This window comes from Chenopodium album, chromosome 5 (assembly GCF_948465745.1).
Source record: "Chenopodium album chromosome 5, dcCheAlbu1.1, whole genome shotgun sequence".
Classification (NCBI taxonomy): Eukaryota; Viridiplantae; Streptophyta; class Magnoliopsida; order Caryophyllales; family Amaranthaceae; genus Chenopodium; species Chenopodium album.
This window is the reverse complement of record NC_137838.1, coordinates 73,240,167-73,257,704: the sequence shown is the minus strand read 5'-3', so window position 1 is coordinate 73,257,704 and position 17,538 is coordinate 73,240,167. Positions and strand designations below refer to the sequence as shown.

The following is a 17,538-nucleotide window of genomic DNA, read 5'->3' as shown; positions in this document are numbered from 1 at the left end:
AATTAATATGTAGTGCTTTCTCTGTCCCTTATTAGATTCCTACTTATCTCTATTATGCGAGGAATAAATGCGAGAACTAGGAATCTAATTAAGGGACAGAGGGAGTATTTTACATAAACCACTCATATTAGAGGATTACTCAAGTCATATCTTATTCTAGAAATTTATTGTATTGGTGTTATTCTTATTTATATACTTAATATGGAGTATTAATTACTATGATAAAGGTCAAATCAGACAAGAACATACAAGACTACACTCAATGATAAATTAAAATTATCATCAATTGCTAAAGGATCCTAATTGATGCAAGTATAATTTATAAATTTATTAGATGTTCTATCATAGTTTTTTGTATTGTTTTTTGAAATATGTTACTATTGTTTATGGTTTTGACATTATTTACAGTGATCAATGATACCCTGAGTAAGAGAGTTTTCACAATCTAGCATAATACCACATATCTCACATAAATTTAATTTACATTCCATAAAACACCTTAATATAGATAAAAATAAAAATAAAAACATACACCAATGTAATTATACGTCTAAACAGGTGCTTATTGACTCTAAACCAAGTTATTAAAAACAATGGCAACACTAGATAATTTGGACGGTGACCTATGATATTATATTAATGTAAATGACAACATACATGTTCTGTTAAGGTCAACCAATTTACAGGGACACAAGTCACAAAAAGTACTTCAAAATCTATTTAGGAGTTTATTAGAATCCTATTTATTAACTAAGGAATCCTAAATTTCTAAGTTCTAAGGACTGCTTTGTACTATTTTTGTCAAACACATCACGTCTAAACAGCCAATAATATTATAGCAAAGCAAGTTTTAAGGAATAATTTTTATAATAATCATGGTCCATGATGCCTTCTTGTTTATTCATTTTACCTTTTTTTAACTTTATTAATTAAATTAAGATAATAAAGGGGATGAAAAAAATATATATATTAGGAGATGAGGAAAAATATTAACTTCTTATATGATTTATTTTAAAGAAAGTCGGGACAAAGGAATTATGATCAATTCTACTCCATAGCTCATACTTGATTTATTGGGATGCTTTTTAAAAAAGTGTAAGTGTTACATGTGTTACTTTATGGGCTTGTATATTTGCATTGTGTTGTATAAACAACATATTGCAAACACGATATATTATATGTTAATTCTATTTGATGATTTTATAAAATCTTGAACATGTCTAATATTGTTAGATATATGAATATAAAAGATATAAGAAAAGTATTACATAAATGTATTATTTTTATATGCCTAACATTACTCTTTCTTAACAAATTTTATTGCAAAAATATTAAAAGTTGTATATACGAAGTTGTCTTTAAATTATTAAATTTGAATGAAATTCGAGTAATTAATTCTTACATACACTCTTCCATCAAAGTAATACTACGTACTTCCATTTATAATAATATAATTTTGAGATAAAGATTGCTTGTATCCTTTAATTTGGGTTAAAATATGTGGGGTTAGAATAAAGCTACAAAATTAACAAAAACAATGGCCTTTTCTTATTTGGGGTTAAGACAAATGAAAGAACACAAAGGAGATCGGATGACCTAAGTACACTTAATTATTTAATTGATCAATTCAAAAGCTTGCAAATAATGTTACCTCCTCCACAATTATTAAAAACAAGATAATTAATAATAATCAATCTCAAATATATATTCAACTATCTTATGGTCTTACCAAAGTAATGAATATATAAAGGAGTATAAATATTATTCTAAAGCATATGATAATTGATCATTAACACTTCCAACATATTGGACCACCACAAACTCTCCACTCTTCCCTCTTTACTCATCATTTCCTTTGTCTCCCCCAAAACATTCAATCAATCTTACAAACTATTTCCTCTAATTCCTATTATCATTCATTCTCTCTCTAAAATTACTATTTTCTCTCTCTAAAATATGAAGCAAGATCAAAAACTTTCTCTTAGTAGAAGTACAAGTTGTAATTCTTGGAGTTCTAAAATTATCCCTTCTAATTTTAGCCGTTCAACTTCTTCTACATTTTCTCCTGATAGTCCTAGGGACGTGTCTCATAAACCCTTTGTACGTACTAGGGATTCTGGTAATAGTACCAATTCCCTCGTGGTGTCACGGGTGAAACAAACTCGTCTTACTTTATCCACCTTTTTCCGGTCTCTGCTCCATGTTTTCTCCTTCTCTACATCGTCCTTCTCGGCGGTTCCCACGTGTAGATGGTTGACCATTCCGAACCGAGTCCTTTCCTTATCTTCCCCTACTCCCCTAGGGCGGAAGGTGACAGGCACTCTCTTTGGACATAGAAAAGGTCATGTAACATTCGCGGTACAAGATGATCCTAGGGCTGACCCTGCCCTACTAATCGAGCTAGCGATCTCTACCTCGGCTTTAGTACGTGAGATGTCGTCGGGGCTCGTGAGGATTGCCCTAGAGTGCGAGCGGGGGTCACACCAAACGGGGCGTGGGAAGCACGCGCCTAAGCTTTTCCTTGAGCCCGTGTGGACTATGTATTGCAACGGGCGAAAATGCGGGTACGCAAACTCACGCGCGTGTAATGAGTTTGATTGGCACGTGCTTAGTACGGTCCAAAGCGTATCAGTTGGAGCGGGCGTTATCCCTCTAGTGGAGAATCGAACAGGTTCCGGTTCTGGTTCCGAGGGAGAGTTGTTATACATGAGAGCCAAGTTTGAGCGGGTCGTAGGAAACCGTGACTCGGAGGCATTTTACATGCTAAACCCCGATGGTAATGGTGGACCTGAGCTCAGCATATTTCTTCTTAGGTTATAATAATAATAATTTTATAAATATAAAATCGTCATTTATAATTTAATTTCATGATGATGAGCTAGATATAATCATGATTAATACAAGAAAGAGTAAAGAAAAGGGATGTTTAGGGTAATGATTAGGGATTATATGGCAAATGGAAGAAAGTGATTGGCTAAAGTAGTGATCAACCATTTGACATTTTCTATAATGTTAATTTATTATAAAGGGTGTTGGTGTGACCATGTGCTTTTGTTTATAATTCTAATACCTTTTTTTTTTTTTTTTTTTTTTTTAGTTTTATTTTTTGGAATATGATCTTATACTATAGTTAATTTTATCTTTTGATTGGGTTTGATGACAAAAACTTTAATTAGTGAAATGTACCTTGATACAAAATTAATGAAAATTCGAGAAAGATTTGTAGTTTAATTTGTAATTGGTGTTTGGATTTTAATTAAAAGTGTAAGTATTTCATATTTTAATTTATATGCTTTTTTTGAGTGCATGCGCATGCACGCCACCTTCGTTCTCATCTCTCCAAATAATTGCTATGTTTTGTTCTTACTTTTGTGTTTTATTGCCTAACTTTTCAATTAATCTTCTTCTTGTAATCTTTATGACGTATTTTTATTGTGATTTTATTATATATATTGATTTTACACCTTCGATTACTTGACATAATTGTGCGCAATTTGTTGAGTCATGCATACCTTTTACTGTATAATTTTATCTTTAGTGTACGTTTTGATGAGCTTAATTTTTATTTGGGTTTTGATGATAATAATTAGTAACTATATACGTAGTATATAGTAACATTCATTCTATCAATTTTTACAATTTTACTATATAGTAATATGCATGCGTATGTAGTAGTACGGTGGATACACTTGAGCTAATTTAACATAATTAGGTAATAGATAACACTAGTAATTTGTCAAGGAAAGAGAAAAAAAAAATGAAATAAGAATTGGACATTGATTGCACAAATCGAAACTTTGATAGTGTGAAAGTAGAGAATAAGTGGAATGAAATAGTGTACTTATTATGAAATCTTCCTCATCCTCCATGAAATGACACCATCTCCCCATGTCTCTTATCCTCTAATGCATGGGGTTAAGATTGATCGGGGTTTATTGGCTAGGGTATCGAGCAATTATACTTTGAGATTCTTTAAGTTGTACGTAGTTTGGAGTGATTTTCTCTCTGTTTTTAAACTAAGCCACACATATGTATTTTTCCGTTGTGATACATAGACACATAGTAACACTATTATATGAAGCCATTTATAACTGATAGATATGTAAAACTATAGCATAATTAATTTAAAAGGCTAGATGATTAAAGGTGTTTAATTTGTTACGGAGTATTATATTTTTCTTTTAGTGATGAAACATATATAATCAAATGTCACACCATATGTTAAACGTCATTATCAAATATGAACACAAAATTAGCTAATAATAATCGATGAACATTAACTTAATTATCACCTCTGACCCCTATTTAGTTAAATGCCCAAAATCTAGGAATAATATACTACGTATCTTTCTTGCTTTTAGGTAGAAAATGAAATAAGAATGCACGAGGTTTAAAGAGAATTTTCGGAGAAAGTAATGTGTAACATTGGAAATGGAAAAGTAAAACTTTCTTTTTCACGTTACATTAGACATACAGTTGGCTCGGTTAAGCAAAGGCTAAGCGTGCAAAGGAGCAAGAAAAGTTGGCTAGCAAACATGTATTACCAACTTTTTGGTAACATAGTATGATAATCTATGACCTTTAATGAAACAAGAGTTTCAAATTAATTTGAAATTGTTTTTCCCCTTGATCTCTAGAAATTGTACCTCCCAAAGACGGCCACTAGGGTCGGCTATTTGGTTGTGCAAGCAGCCCAACAATATAGGGCTTTAAACTTATCGAGGCTTTAGATAAAATAGGGAATTCAAGACACGATATGCTACATATACTCTTTTCGTTCTAACTAACTCGCATCCTTTTCCATTAAAATCATCCAAATTGTTACTAACACTACTTCTATAAAATCCATGAATCTTCAATTTAATTCTACTCTCATTTATTTATTTATTTATTTATTTGGTGAAAATTCTCACTTATTTGGGACAACTTAACATACTATGGAGTACTTTCTATATAACATTTTAAAAATATTAACAAGTTATTACTCCATCTAATTTTTTTAAGGGAAATTTTGTTGAAAATAACTTTTAATTTTTGAAAGAGAAGGTATTGCGTCAGTTCGGAGTGACGAAATATTTCGTCAATCCGGACTGACGAAATGCAGATTTTGGTATCCTCATTTAGCTGGATGATATCCTCTATTGGCTAGATGATATCCTTTATTGGCTAGATGAAATCCTCTACTGGCTAGATAATATTCTCTACTGACTAGATGATATATCATGGATATATGATATCATAAGCCAATAGAGAATATCATTCAGCTATGATATCATATAGCCTATAAAGGATATCATAGACACAATCATATATAAATGATATCATACAACCAATAGAGGCTATATCCAGCCATGATATCATATAACCAATAGAGGATAGCATCCAGCCAGTAGAGGATATCATCCAACCAATAAAGAATATCATCCAACCAATAAAGAGTATTATAGACACAATCATAAATGATATCATATAGTCAATAGAGAATATCATCTAGCCATAATATCATACAGCCAATAAATCCAACCTATAATAAATTGGATATCATCCAGCCACTAGATGATATGTATAAATGATTAGAGGATATAAATTATTTGATAGAGGGTATGTATAACTTGTTTGAGTATATGTATAACAATGGCGTAACCTCCATTGAAGAGCTCGTACTAAAGGTCATGGGTATAACATAACTTGCTCAATTCTCAACCAAAATACATGCATTTGTCATCTAAATGCTCACAATTCAACATTCAATCATATGTGACAAAAAATTTCAAGAATTACACATCACATAAGAAAGCCCCAATTCGATTTTTTGGGCATTTTTCGAAAAATCTGAAAATTAAACTTTCTCTCTCTTCCGCCATGAATACCTCACTTCTCTCCTTCACCATTGATGTCGTCATTGTTGCCTACAGGGGGAAGGAGATCCACCATTGTTGTCATATCGTTATTATCGTCTTTTTCGTCATCGTCATTTGTTCCGCCGCGCGAGCTATTTGGTCAGGCTTGACTGACCCAATAGTTTGTGTTGTTGAAAATAACCTTTTATTTACACTTTTTGTGAGTAACAACCTTTTATCTAAATACATATGCTTTCTACGGTTTGAGCTAGAGCTATAATTAACATGCTATTAAACCTTTGTATGATAGTTTTTTTTTAATATGATCCAAACAATGAGTATAAATACGCTTGTAAACCACAATCAAAATGAATTTTAGCAAACAATTCTGATGTACTAATATTCTTGGATCAACTATTTCTATTTTTAACATTGTAAACAAATTCTCAAGGTGAACTTTGGTCGAACTTTTTCTACATGTATCCAATTGCGTTAAAAATTAGTGAGGTTAACTTTTGGCTTCATGTCATTTTCTAGATGGGTAGGTATCAAAATAACATTGGGTTAAGGGATACCACAAATTAAATCAGGTTATGTTGTGTTAAATTGTACTCGTAATTGATTTTGGGTTTTAGTCTAAGTATTGGGTCAATATGTTGATGATTAGGTTGAGCTCGATTTAGGTAACAGGTCACCAGCAGTTCCATCAATTGTTTGATGATTATATTTTGATTTGAGTCATTTTAGTAAATGGTGGGTTCTTGGATCAGTTCAAATTTTAACAACAATTGCATTCTTATACATATGCATAATATTAATATACCAATTCCTTAACATTTAGAGATAGTATAATAAGCCGATGGTTGAAGCCCAGATTCGGTTTATATACTCTATCAACATTGATATACCAAGACTTGTCATTTGTCAATAGAGATCAGAGTATTTATATATTTATAATAGCCAATGATACGATAATCACTCAAGTTGATTATTTGGTGACAAATCAAACTTGAGAGGCCACCTTGTACTAGATAGTACATGTATGATGTATGTGACTTATTTAAAACGTATAAACTCCAAGGCAAAACCGTGAAAGCTAGAGGCTAGGCAATCACGGTAGCTTCAGCATCATACTTAATTAGCGCATGGGTTATCCTGATAAATTTGACATGGAAACCAACAAAAACATTATTAAGTACGTACAACAAAAAAGAATTAGCAATAATATCCATTATGAAAAATCTTGGTGTTCTTAACAGTTTATAAATGATCATGTCTCACCATCTTCTTGACGAAAATTCCAACAGACTCGAGATAGTTGTTGTGCCTTCCAAAAACTCCGACAATAGGACCGTCTAGTAGCATTGGTGATGAGAATTCTTGAGGACATTGAATTCCCTTTCCTTCTCCAAATGGTCCATACCCCGTTGGACGTAAATTGGTGTGGATCTTCATTGTAGCAATCACACATTCGTTGTTTTGATATTTGTAGTTTCCATAGGTACCGCTAATTCTTGTTATTTTTTCACCATGCTGGAGCACAATCTATTTTTAAAAACATGTTAGGAGCATGAATAATTACAAATTAAAAACTTAAGCTGATGGTTAAATCCCAGACTTGGAGTGTGTTCTATTCGCCTGATTTTTTCTTATTTGAACTTATCTTATTTTATCTTAACTTACATGAACTTATCTGAACTTATTAGACCTTATTAAAACTTAGTTTAATTGTAATTTGTACTTGGCTAACCCTTATCACAACTTATTTTTCCTAAACTGAACTTATCTGAACTTATTAGTTATTACAACTAAAATAAGTAAAAATAAGCTATTAAGGTAAACAAAATAGATTCTTGGTTTATGTACTCTATTATCAGGCTTAAATGCTTTTGAACGAAAACATGTAGATAGAAGTAGTGTATTGTGTATTCACCCTTGTCTCGCATCCGCCATTGCCACCAAACATCTTGGTGAAGGTGTAGGTAACTCCACATGGCTTAGCTACGACAAACCCAATTGCATCCACAATGAACCCATGCCTTACTATGACTTCCTTGAAAGTTTCACCCTCTTGAAGTTGAAAGCTGTAGTTTTCAGGTAATTGAGAACCATAAGGTCCGTATTGTTCAACCATGTGCTTCTGCCAAAGTATAAGGCTAATGACTTAATGTCAACATACATAAATAAACAAATAATTAAGCTCGAAGAAATCAATTAAATGAATGTACAAAGAAAGAGAAAAACTATGGGACCAAAGAAAGCAAACTCAGCTCCAATAGTCCAATCCATACGTACCTGGGGACATTCTTGAGCCATTTTGTTGAGAGGTGATCGAAGAAGCTTTGAAATAACAAAGTTGTAGTAGTAAGTGAGTTGTGATGTGCTTTAGTTGAGGATCGCACGTTACCTATTTATACACATATTTGGATCACTAAGAATAAACATATTCTTGTGGTCCATCATGTTTGTCATATTATAATATATTCGGATCACTAAGAATGAACATATTATTGTGGTCCATCATGTCTGCCATATTATAATATATTCGGATCTCTAAGAATGAACATTGTGATCCGTCATGTTTGTCATATTATAATATATTTATTTAAATAATTGACATTATATATGATTTTGTACATGCATATGAACAATCGTTTGAAATTTAATGGACGATCCAGCATGGATAGATGGATGGATCGATGTATGTATATTCAAATTATCATGAGTTTTTATCTTAATGCATTTGCATGTAAATTTATTCTCTGCGTCCAAAGCACGAACAGTGTGCCCACATTTTGAGGCTTAGAGCTCAATACTCATATTGTCATAAATAGTCTAATGGACTAGACATTCAGAGACTAGGGGAGAAGATTAAAGGTATTTTCGTCTAACTTTCTATTTAAAGTGCTCATAGCGAGGATAGAACATTATATTCAACCTTAGCTTAAGGCTGGCTGATAGGTTATTTCTTTACTTCCAAAGTATCAGTCCAACACTTATACATATATCAATGTAAGGTAACTTAACTTTTATGTATGCATAGTAATGCATTGTCTTTTACTAGCAACACAATCTTACGACACATACGTACTTTGGTTGAGGAAGAGATAAGTTGATTAGATATTTTAAACAAGCAAATAATATTAATCAAAATGATTTATAATGTGATAGAGTACGTACGTAAACCGATCCTGCGCTTCAACCATCAACTTAAGTTTTATTTCATTATAACATTGTTACATTGATGACCATCAAGCTTAATTAAAGATTGAAAAAAAAACGTTTGCTATATTTCATTGGTCAATTTGGTGAGGTTTAATGTCACTTAACATAAAGTAATACCAAAACTTAGATTACTACATTAGCATTGATGACCATAAATAAAAGACAAATTTTGATGGACTTTTGAATTTGTAATTTGAGATGCATGCATAATCCTCTCATCTTTCCAACATGCTTAAGAACAAACAAAATGGGTGGGACTTTGGCAAGTGATTTTACTCAAAAAGAAAGAAAATAATAACAACATTAGAAATTTAGAATTGTCTTCTTCCAAAAAAAAAAAAAAATAATAAATTGTCATTGTCAGCGTGTCACAATAGAATGAGGTATTATGCTCATTTTATCTAACAAAATATTCCTCTTTAGGAAATTCGATGGATTCTTTTTTATGCTATTGCAACTTTGCATGGTTGAGAGAATGCTTCGGATGATCAATGATTTTTTTTAGAGAGGATAATCGATGATTTTATCAAATGTCATTGTGCTTTTTGAGAGTTCATTAAATGTCATCGCGTTTTTCAAAACTCACCGAATGCCATCGAATTTTTCAAAATTCACCAAATATCATTAATGAATAACGTCCATTAGTGATAAGGGTTAATGATGACACGTATCAAGATATGATTGGTTTCTTTCCAAAGAGAGAAGACAAACTAGTTTGGACAATCGATATTTTCTCGGTCTCTCTTAGCAAACCTATTGTACTGGCAACCGACAAAATAAGTCAACATTGTTTTTTCAACCTTTCTTTACCTCTTAGGTCCTGTTCACTTCACATTTAAAAAATAATATTTAATAAAAATAATTTCAGTTCAGTAAAAATAATTCCAGTTCAGTAAAAATCAGTAATCTTAAAGAAGAAATTAACTGAATAGTATAAATAATTTTAGTTTAGCAAAAACAATTTCAGTTCAGTAAAAATAATTTAAGTTAAGCAAATTAAAAATAATTTCACGTCAGTAAAAATAAGGAAATTTTGATATTTACTACCAGTAAAAACACCACTCTTCACATTTGCTACCTGTTTAAAGTTTTTTTTTACTTGGTACCACCTAAATCACAGTTTGTTAGAAATTGCTACCACTTAACAGAATCCGTTAAGATTCCGTTAAGTAGGGCCCAATATTTAATTAAATAATAATACATTTTTTTTAAAAAAAAAAAATTAAATCCCCCAAAACAGTCCATCAGCCACCACTCCCACCTCCGTCGCCGGCTGCTTGTAGCCCGTCAGCCACTGCTACCTCTCCCACCTCCGTGCCGGCTGTTCCCTCGGTGGTGACGAATCCATGGCCCTCCCTCCCACCTAAACACCACCCTTAAAACCGCCCTAAACGAGTTTTAGGGTTTCGTTTTTAGGGTGGTGTTGGTTGCGATTGGCCGCAATTGCTACCCTTAAAACCACCCTAAATGACCCCACAACCCTCTCTTTCCTCTGATTTCCCACCGTTTTAGGGTGATTGTTGCGATTGGTCGCAATTTGGTGACTGTGATTGGCCACGTTTGGCCGCTGCTGCTGCCGCAATTTGCTGCCGTGGTGGTGAGATAAGGGAGGTGCGGTGCTGCGGCTAATGGAGGAGGTGTGGTGCGTGGTGTTTTGTGGTGCTGCTGCTGATGGAGGGATGTGCGTGGTGGTGTTTTGCGGTGCTGCTGCTAATGGAGGGATATGCGTGGTGGTGCCGCAAAGATGAAGGTGGGTGCTACGGTGCTGCTGCTAACTGTGTTGTTGGCTGCCGCGATTTACTGTGCTGCAAGATTTTGCGGTGGTGATGGAAGGGTGGTGACGGTGGAGGGAGATGTTGTGCGCGGTGGTGAGACAAGGGAGGTCGTTGGTGGTTGATTGTTGGTGGTAGCAGGGAGCAGGGGTGGCTGGAAGGTGGGTGGGGTGGCAAGAAGGTGGCTGAACGGTGGTTGAGCCCCACTAACGGAAACAGTAACAGAATAAGACATGCGGTAGCAATTTTTAACAAAATGTAATTTAGGTGGTAGCAAAGTAAAAAAAAAAAAAAAAAAAAAAAAAAAAAAAAAAAAAAAAAATTAAATAGGTAGCAAATGTGAAGAGTGGTGTTTTTCCTGGTAGCAAATGTCAAAATTTCATAAAAATAATTTAGTTCAGCAAAAATAAGGGGAAGTGAACGGGGCCTTATTCTCTCTTCCTTCTAATTGATGACATCAATGGATCATGGGGCTATTATGAGAGCCACCCACCATCCTTTAAACACCACAACCCCACCCACCCAAAAACCGCCAATCCGCAACTAACACCCACCCTACCTTTCCTCCTCCTTCTTCTAGCCACCGCCTCACGCACCCTCCACCTCTTCCACCACCAGTGACCCACCAATCCCTTTATCCACCTTCACATATGTAGCCACTGTAATCCCCTTCCCCCACCATTCCCTCCCCTAACCCCGAAACCACCACCCCTGACCCCTCCATTTCCCAAAACCTTACATCTCCATCTCCCCCAAGCAATTCAATATCCTTGATACAACCATCATTAGCTCATTGTCAACCTAGTTGGTTTGGGGTTTTAAATTTGTGGGTGATTTGGAGTGTGTGTGGTGGTGGTTCGTGGTAAAAGGATGGTGAGATTCGTGGGAAGTGATGAAATGAGGGCAAATATGGTGAGTGAGTAGTGAGTGATGGTGGTGGTGGGTGATGATGGGGTGTGTAACACCCCCAAAATTCGAGTCTTTAAAAACAATAAGTGTAACCTTTAACTTTTAAAAACCCAACCATCGAACTCTGGAAGTGTTACTGCTACACTTATTTTCCGTAGAAAATAAATGCAAAGCAAAAATAACATAATATTTAAAATAACTAAGTGGTCTAAGTTGTGGCAAAATAAAATAGTCATTACATCAAAAACTGCAATTATTTGAAACCAATAACTGAGAGGAAATAATTAAATTCGGGGATAAACTAAATTGTCTTAGCTACGTGGTTATTCTAACGTCTCCTCACACGTAACCGAGTACCCTTTCTACCAACCTGCAAAATAAATCAGAAACAAGAAAAGAGAGAAGACTCCCAAAAATCAGATAAACTGAGTAATTCCAACTCCATCCCGTAAAATTAATAAATTTTAGTTTAAAACAGTTTATACATAATATAGTCTCATAAATATTTTAATACTCAACCAAGTTCAAATAGTCACATAACATATTATTACTTTATTTAAGAAAGGGAAAGAGAACGCCAGTAAGCCGGGACTAGTCCCTGTCACCACCTACTTTACAGAGGGTCGTGCGTAACCCCAATTGGCCATAAAATAAAACAGAATGTCCCTAGTGTGCACACCCCTCACTAATACCCAGTGATTAGGAGGAAGACTAACAGCAATATACCATAAATTAAACCAACTAGTAGCAACCATCACTACTAGTGGGCAACCTGTTCTTCACCCTTTCGGGTTTCATTTCCCTTCTTAAATTAAAATTCACTGTACATTTTATTAGATTAAATCATCCGATTACACTGTACACAAGTATAGCACAAATCAATTTCATTCCAAGTAACAATAATTCAATTTCAGTATTATTAGACCATAGTCATCCTACATGACATATAGACCATCAATCACATATAATCAATCATCCATACCCAAGATCTTATTTATTTTCGAAAGAAACTCATACGATATCAAATAATAAATTTTTTTCGAAAGTACATATACTAGTACACAAAATAGAAAACTAATATATAATATGATTCCATAATATCATACGATATCACACTCATCACATATAATTACATAAGCACATAGTTGGCACACAATATTTCAAAACAATTTCCTAACGGGATTCTAAAGATGATGGACATTGAAAATTACCTTGATCGTGCGTAAAAACTCAAGGTAATTATCCTCCGAAACGGTCACCTAGTAGCCTCCGTCTACAAATAAATAGATGATAGAACTAAATTAGTCTGACTCGTATAGTTAATTATCTAATACGAAGTTAGTAATAGTACGGAAAGAAAAACAAACAAATTCCTATAGTTTATGTTTGGTGAGAAAATTAGAGGTAAAAAGTAATAGGTAGTAGTGATCCACTATCACATGCATCTTCCCCCAACTCTGCAATTCCTACGCATGCACCAACTACAAACTCTCTTAAAAAAAATCAATGGTGGTGTTTACTTTTGGCAGAAAGAAAATCACCTCTACTCTTTGATGAAATCTTAGTTCGTTAATTACAGAAAGTTTACAAAAAGATTGAGTGGGTAAGACTTGAAATAATGAAAAAGTTTAATGATTAGTGTATCAAATTAAGGAACCATGGCTTACCGACGAGGGATTAATCGGGAATGTTGGCTGGGTAAATTGAAAGAGATGAGTGTAGTATTAGCTTTAGGATTTTGGTGTATATATATATTAGAAAGCTTAGGTTGAATTTTTCTAGAATATTCATAAGATAAGACTCAATTCAAATTGGGTTTGTTGCAAATTCTATTGAAAAGATAAGCTTCAACTTAATTATTTTATCAGTTTTTTTTTTTTTTTTTTTTTTTTTTTTTTTTTTTTTTTTTTTTTTTTTTAAAATCCGAAAATAGAAAAAAAATTATTAATATATATATTTGAAAAAAAATCATAAATTTAAAGTTTATACTTACTAGAAAATTGGGTTGTTACATCTACTCCCCCTTAAAACGAAAGTTCGTCCTCGAACTTTAAAGTTAGCTCTCAACTAAGGCTTACGCGATGACAAGGGCTAAGTTAGTATTACATTCGACCCCCCTTTAAAAGTTTCGACCTCGAAACTTGGCATACCTGAGCGAAAAGTTCCGGGTAACGCTTTTTCATGTCATTCTCAGCTTCCCAAGTTGCTTCTTCAGAATTCTGATTAGACCATAGGACTTTAACTAACTTTACCGCCTTATTTCGAGTACTTCTCGTTTTGGTGTCGAGAATTTTCACAGGGCGTTCTTCAAAAGTTAAGGTCTCATCTAGCTCAATAGTCTCGGGTTGGATAACATGGGTAGGGTCATGAACATATTTTCGGAGTTGGGAAACATGAAAAATATTGTGAACATTAGCTAACTCCATGGGTAAGGCTAGTTGATATGCTACCTCTCCAACTCTCTTCAATACTTCATACGGGCCAATGTATCTAGGACTCAACTTCCCTTTTCTACCAAACCGCATGACTCCCTTGGTAGGTGAAACCTTAAGTAAAGCCTTTTCCCCAACTTCAAATTCCACTATTCTCCTATTCTGGTCTGCATATGACTTTTGTCGATCCTGAGCTGCCTTCATGTTTGCCTGGATGAGCCTAACTTGCTTCGTTGTTTCTTCAATCATTTCTGGCCCCAAAGTCAAAGACTCACTGATATCGCTCCAACACAAGGGACTCCTACATTTTCTCCCATACAACGCTTCATAAGGTGCCATTCTTATACTCGCATGATGGCTATTATTGTATGAAAATTCGATCATAGGTAATCTTTCGTCCCATGCTCCGCCAAAGTCCATCACACAAGCTCTCAACATGTCCTCCAAGGTCTGAATTGTTCTTTCTGTCTGTCCATCTGTAACAGGGTGAAACGCTGTGCTAAACTTCAGGATAGTGCCAAATGCTTGCTGAAACATTTCCCAGAACTTAGATAAAAATCTTGGATCTCTATCTGAAATAATATCTTTAGAAACTCCATGTAGCCTCACAATTTCTTTCACATAGGCAGCTGCCAACTGATTCACATTCCAAGTATCCTTTATTGCTATGAATCTTGCTGTTTTTTTTCGTTAAACGATCAACTATGACCCAAATAGCATTCTTTGCTGCCCTTGTAAGTGGTAATCCCATCACAAAATCCATAGAGATAGACTCCCACTTTCATCCTGGCACATCTAACGATTGCAACTTCCCTCCAGGTCTCATATGTTGTATCTTCACTTTCTGACATGTAAGGCACTTTGCCACAAACTCGGCTACTTCACGCTTCATGTTTGGCCACCAAAAATGTTTCTTAAGATCCTTATAGAGCTTATCTCCTCCTGGGTGTACAGAGTACGGGGTGTTGTGAGATTCTTCTAAAATCTTCCTTTTGAGATCTTCATTTTTAGGAATACACCATCTCCCTTTGTATTTCACTGTTCCACCATCATCTACATCAAACTCAGTTGCCGCTCCTTCTTCTTTCATCTTCCTCACCTTGGTCAACCACTCATCTAGCATTTGCTTCTCACGAATCTCATCATATATGGTAGGTTTGACTGACATTACATTCAACTGAGCGTTCACTTGGTCATACTCTACAACTCCAAGTTCAACTTCCTAAATTCTTCACAAAGTTCCTTGGCTAAAATCATCAAGTTCACTGTATGACTTGTCTTCCTACTCAAAGCATCAGCTACCTTGTTCGCTTTTCCTTCGTGATACAGAATGTCTGGGTTGTAATCGGTTAGCACCTCAAGCCATCTCCTTTGCCTCATGTTCAAATGAGTCTGTGTGAATATGTATTTAAGACTCTTATGGTCCGTATACACCTTACATCTCACCCCATACAAGTAGTGTCTCCAGATCTTGAGAGCAAACACTACAGCTCCTAGCTTCAAATCATGAGTAGGGTAATTCTGTTCATGTTGCTTGAGCTGCCTTGATGCATAAGCTACAACCTTCCCATGTTGCATAAGTACACACCCAAAGCTATTCTTAGATGCGTCACTATAGATTTCAAACCCCTCCGTCCCTGATGGTAAGGTTAAGACTGGTGCTGAGGTGAGTCTTCGCTTCAATTCTTGGAAAGATTGCTCACACCTCTCATCCCACTGAAACTTAGTAGTTTTCTTCATCAAATTTGTTAAGGGTTGAGCTACCCTCGAAAAGTCTTGTACAAATCTCCTATAGTATCCAGCAAGCCCTAAGAAACTTCTCACTTCGGTCACACTTTTGGGTCTTGGCCAATCAGAAACTGCTCGAATCTTAGATGGGTCCACCGCAACTCCTTCCTTTGAGATCACATGGCCTAGAAATGCTACCTTCTCTAGCCAAAATTCACATTTTGAAAATTTGGCATATAACTTCTTCTCTCTAAGAATCTCCAACACTTTTCTTAGATGTTCTTCGTGCTCTTCTCTATCCCTCGAGTACACCAAAATATCATCTATGAACACCACCACAAATTTATCTAAATATGGCTGAAAAGTTCTATTCATGAGATCCATAAAAGCTGCCGGCGCATTAGTGAGTCCAAAAGGCATAACAGTGAACTCATAATGTCCGTATCTTGTGCGAAATGCTGTCTTTGGTATATCTTCCTCAGCAATCCTCAACTGGTGGTATCCTGTCCTCAAGTCAATTTTTGAGAATATCCCAGCACCTTTAAGCTGATCAAACAAGTCCTCGATCCTAGGCAATGGATATTTGTTCTTTATAGTGACATTATTCAACTCTCGGTAGCCAATACACAACCTTAAGGATCCGTCCTTCTTTCTCACAAACAAAACCGGTGCTCCCCAAGGTGACACACTTGGCCTTATATAACCCTTCTCCAGCAACTCCTCCAACTGTACCTTCAACTCTTTCATCTCTGCTGGTGCCATTCTATATGGTGCTTTAGAAATAGCTCCAGTCCCGGGCACTAAGTCTATTTTAAAATCCATCTCCCTAACCGGCGACATCCCTGGAATTTCATCTGGAAACACATCTTGGAATTCTCTCACCACTGGAATGTTCTCTATGGATTTCTCTTCTACACTCACATCTTGCACATGGCATAAATAAATAGGGTATCCCTTTCGGATATAAGAATGAAAAGTCATGGCTGACACAATACTGATCCCTGGTTTTGACACAACCCCCTGGTAAGAGATTCTATTCCCTCTTGGCCCCCTAAGAGACACCTTTTGGGTATGACACTCAATTCTAGCCTTATATTTACTAAGCCAATCCATCCCCAATATCATATCAAAGTCAGTTAAGTCAAACTGAATAAGGTTTGCAAGCAACTCAGTTCCAGCAACGTTAACTGGAATGTCTCGATATAGGGATTTACAAGGAACTACCTCCCCTGAAGGAATTGTTATATTGGTTTGACACAAAGATGAAGGTTTTAAAGCATGTTTATTCACAAAAGAAGTGGCTACAAAAGAATGGGATGCCCCAGAATCAAAAAGTAAGTAAGCAGGTTTTGAGTTCACGAGAAAAGTACCCGTCACAACGTCGGCATTAGAGTCAATTTCGCTCTGGTTCATGACATAGATTCTTCCATTACTGGTCCTACCATTGCCATTGTGGTTGCTTCCTCCGCCATTGTTGTTGCTTTGGCCATTCCCTCCTTGAGCATTGCCATTTTGGCCCTGAGAATTGTTGTTGTTGAAGCGGTTGTTGTAGTTTGAGTTCCTCCCGTAACCACCTCCCTTATTGCCATTGTTGTTACCTTGCCCATTTTGAGCTTGATTATTGTCATTCTG

General features: G+C 35.2%; 2 protein-coding genes and 1 long non-coding RNA gene across 3 annotated transcripts; 1 reads left to right on the top strand and 2 right to left on the bottom strand.

Annotated features, from left to right (window-relative positions):
- Positions 1 to 1,893: 1,893 nt before the first annotated feature.
- On the top strand, positions 1,894 to 3,084 carry LOC145631013 (protein MIZU-KUSSEI 1-like). The gene has a single exon (XM_081683122.1). The coding sequence runs from the start codon at positions 1,957 to 1,959 to the stop codon at positions 2,818 to 2,820; it is 864 nt and encodes a 287-aa protein (XP_081539248.1). The 5' UTR covers positions 1,894 to 1,956; the 3' UTR covers positions 2,821 to 3,084.
- A 3,676-nt stretch (positions 3,085 to 6,760) lies between these two features.
- LOC145632264 (protein GOS9-like) lies at positions 6,761 to 8,255 on the bottom strand. Its single transcript, XM_081684588.1, has 4 exons — positions 8,136 to 8,255; positions 7,774 to 7,980; positions 7,122 to 7,385; positions 6,761 to 6,995 (listed from the first exon to the last, which is right to left on the bottom strand). Exons 1-4 carry the CDS (start codon positions 8,154 to 8,156, stop codon positions 6,975 to 6,977), a joined length of 513 nt encoding a protein of 170 aa, XP_081540714.1. The 5' UTR covers positions 8,157 to 8,255; the 3' UTR covers positions 6,761 to 6,974.
- A 3,622-nt stretch (positions 8,256 to 11,877) lies between these two features.
- LOC145632265 (uncharacterized) lies at positions 11,878 to 17,465 on the bottom strand. The gene is made up of 2 exons (XR_014112538.1): positions 17,277 to 17,465; positions 11,878 to 12,116 (listed from the first exon to the last, which is right to left on the bottom strand). It is a non-coding gene; the product is annotated as an uncharacterized LOC145632265 (long non-coding RNA).
- Between the last annotated feature and the right edge of the window lie 73 nt (positions 17,466 to 17,538).

What these genes read in the sequence shown, in the direction of transcription:
- LOC145631013 (XM_081683122.1), top strand. Translation starts at nt 1,957, where the DNA reads ATGAAGCAAGATCAAAAACTTTCTCTTAGTAGAAGTACAAGTTGTAAT.
- LOC145632264 (XM_081684588.1), bottom strand. Translation starts at nt 8,156, where the DNA reads ATGGCTCAAGAATGTCCCCAG. An exon ending in ATGGCGGATGCGAGACAAGG is followed by an intron (nt 7,386 to 7,773) that starts GTGAATACACAA and finishes TTTTAAAAATAG; the next exon opens with ATTGTGCTCCAGCATGGTGA. An exon ending in GAATTTTCGTCAAGAAGATG is followed by an intron (nt 6,996 to 7,121) that starts GTGAGACATGAT and finishes CAAATTTATCAG; the next exon opens with GATAACCCATGCGCTAATTA.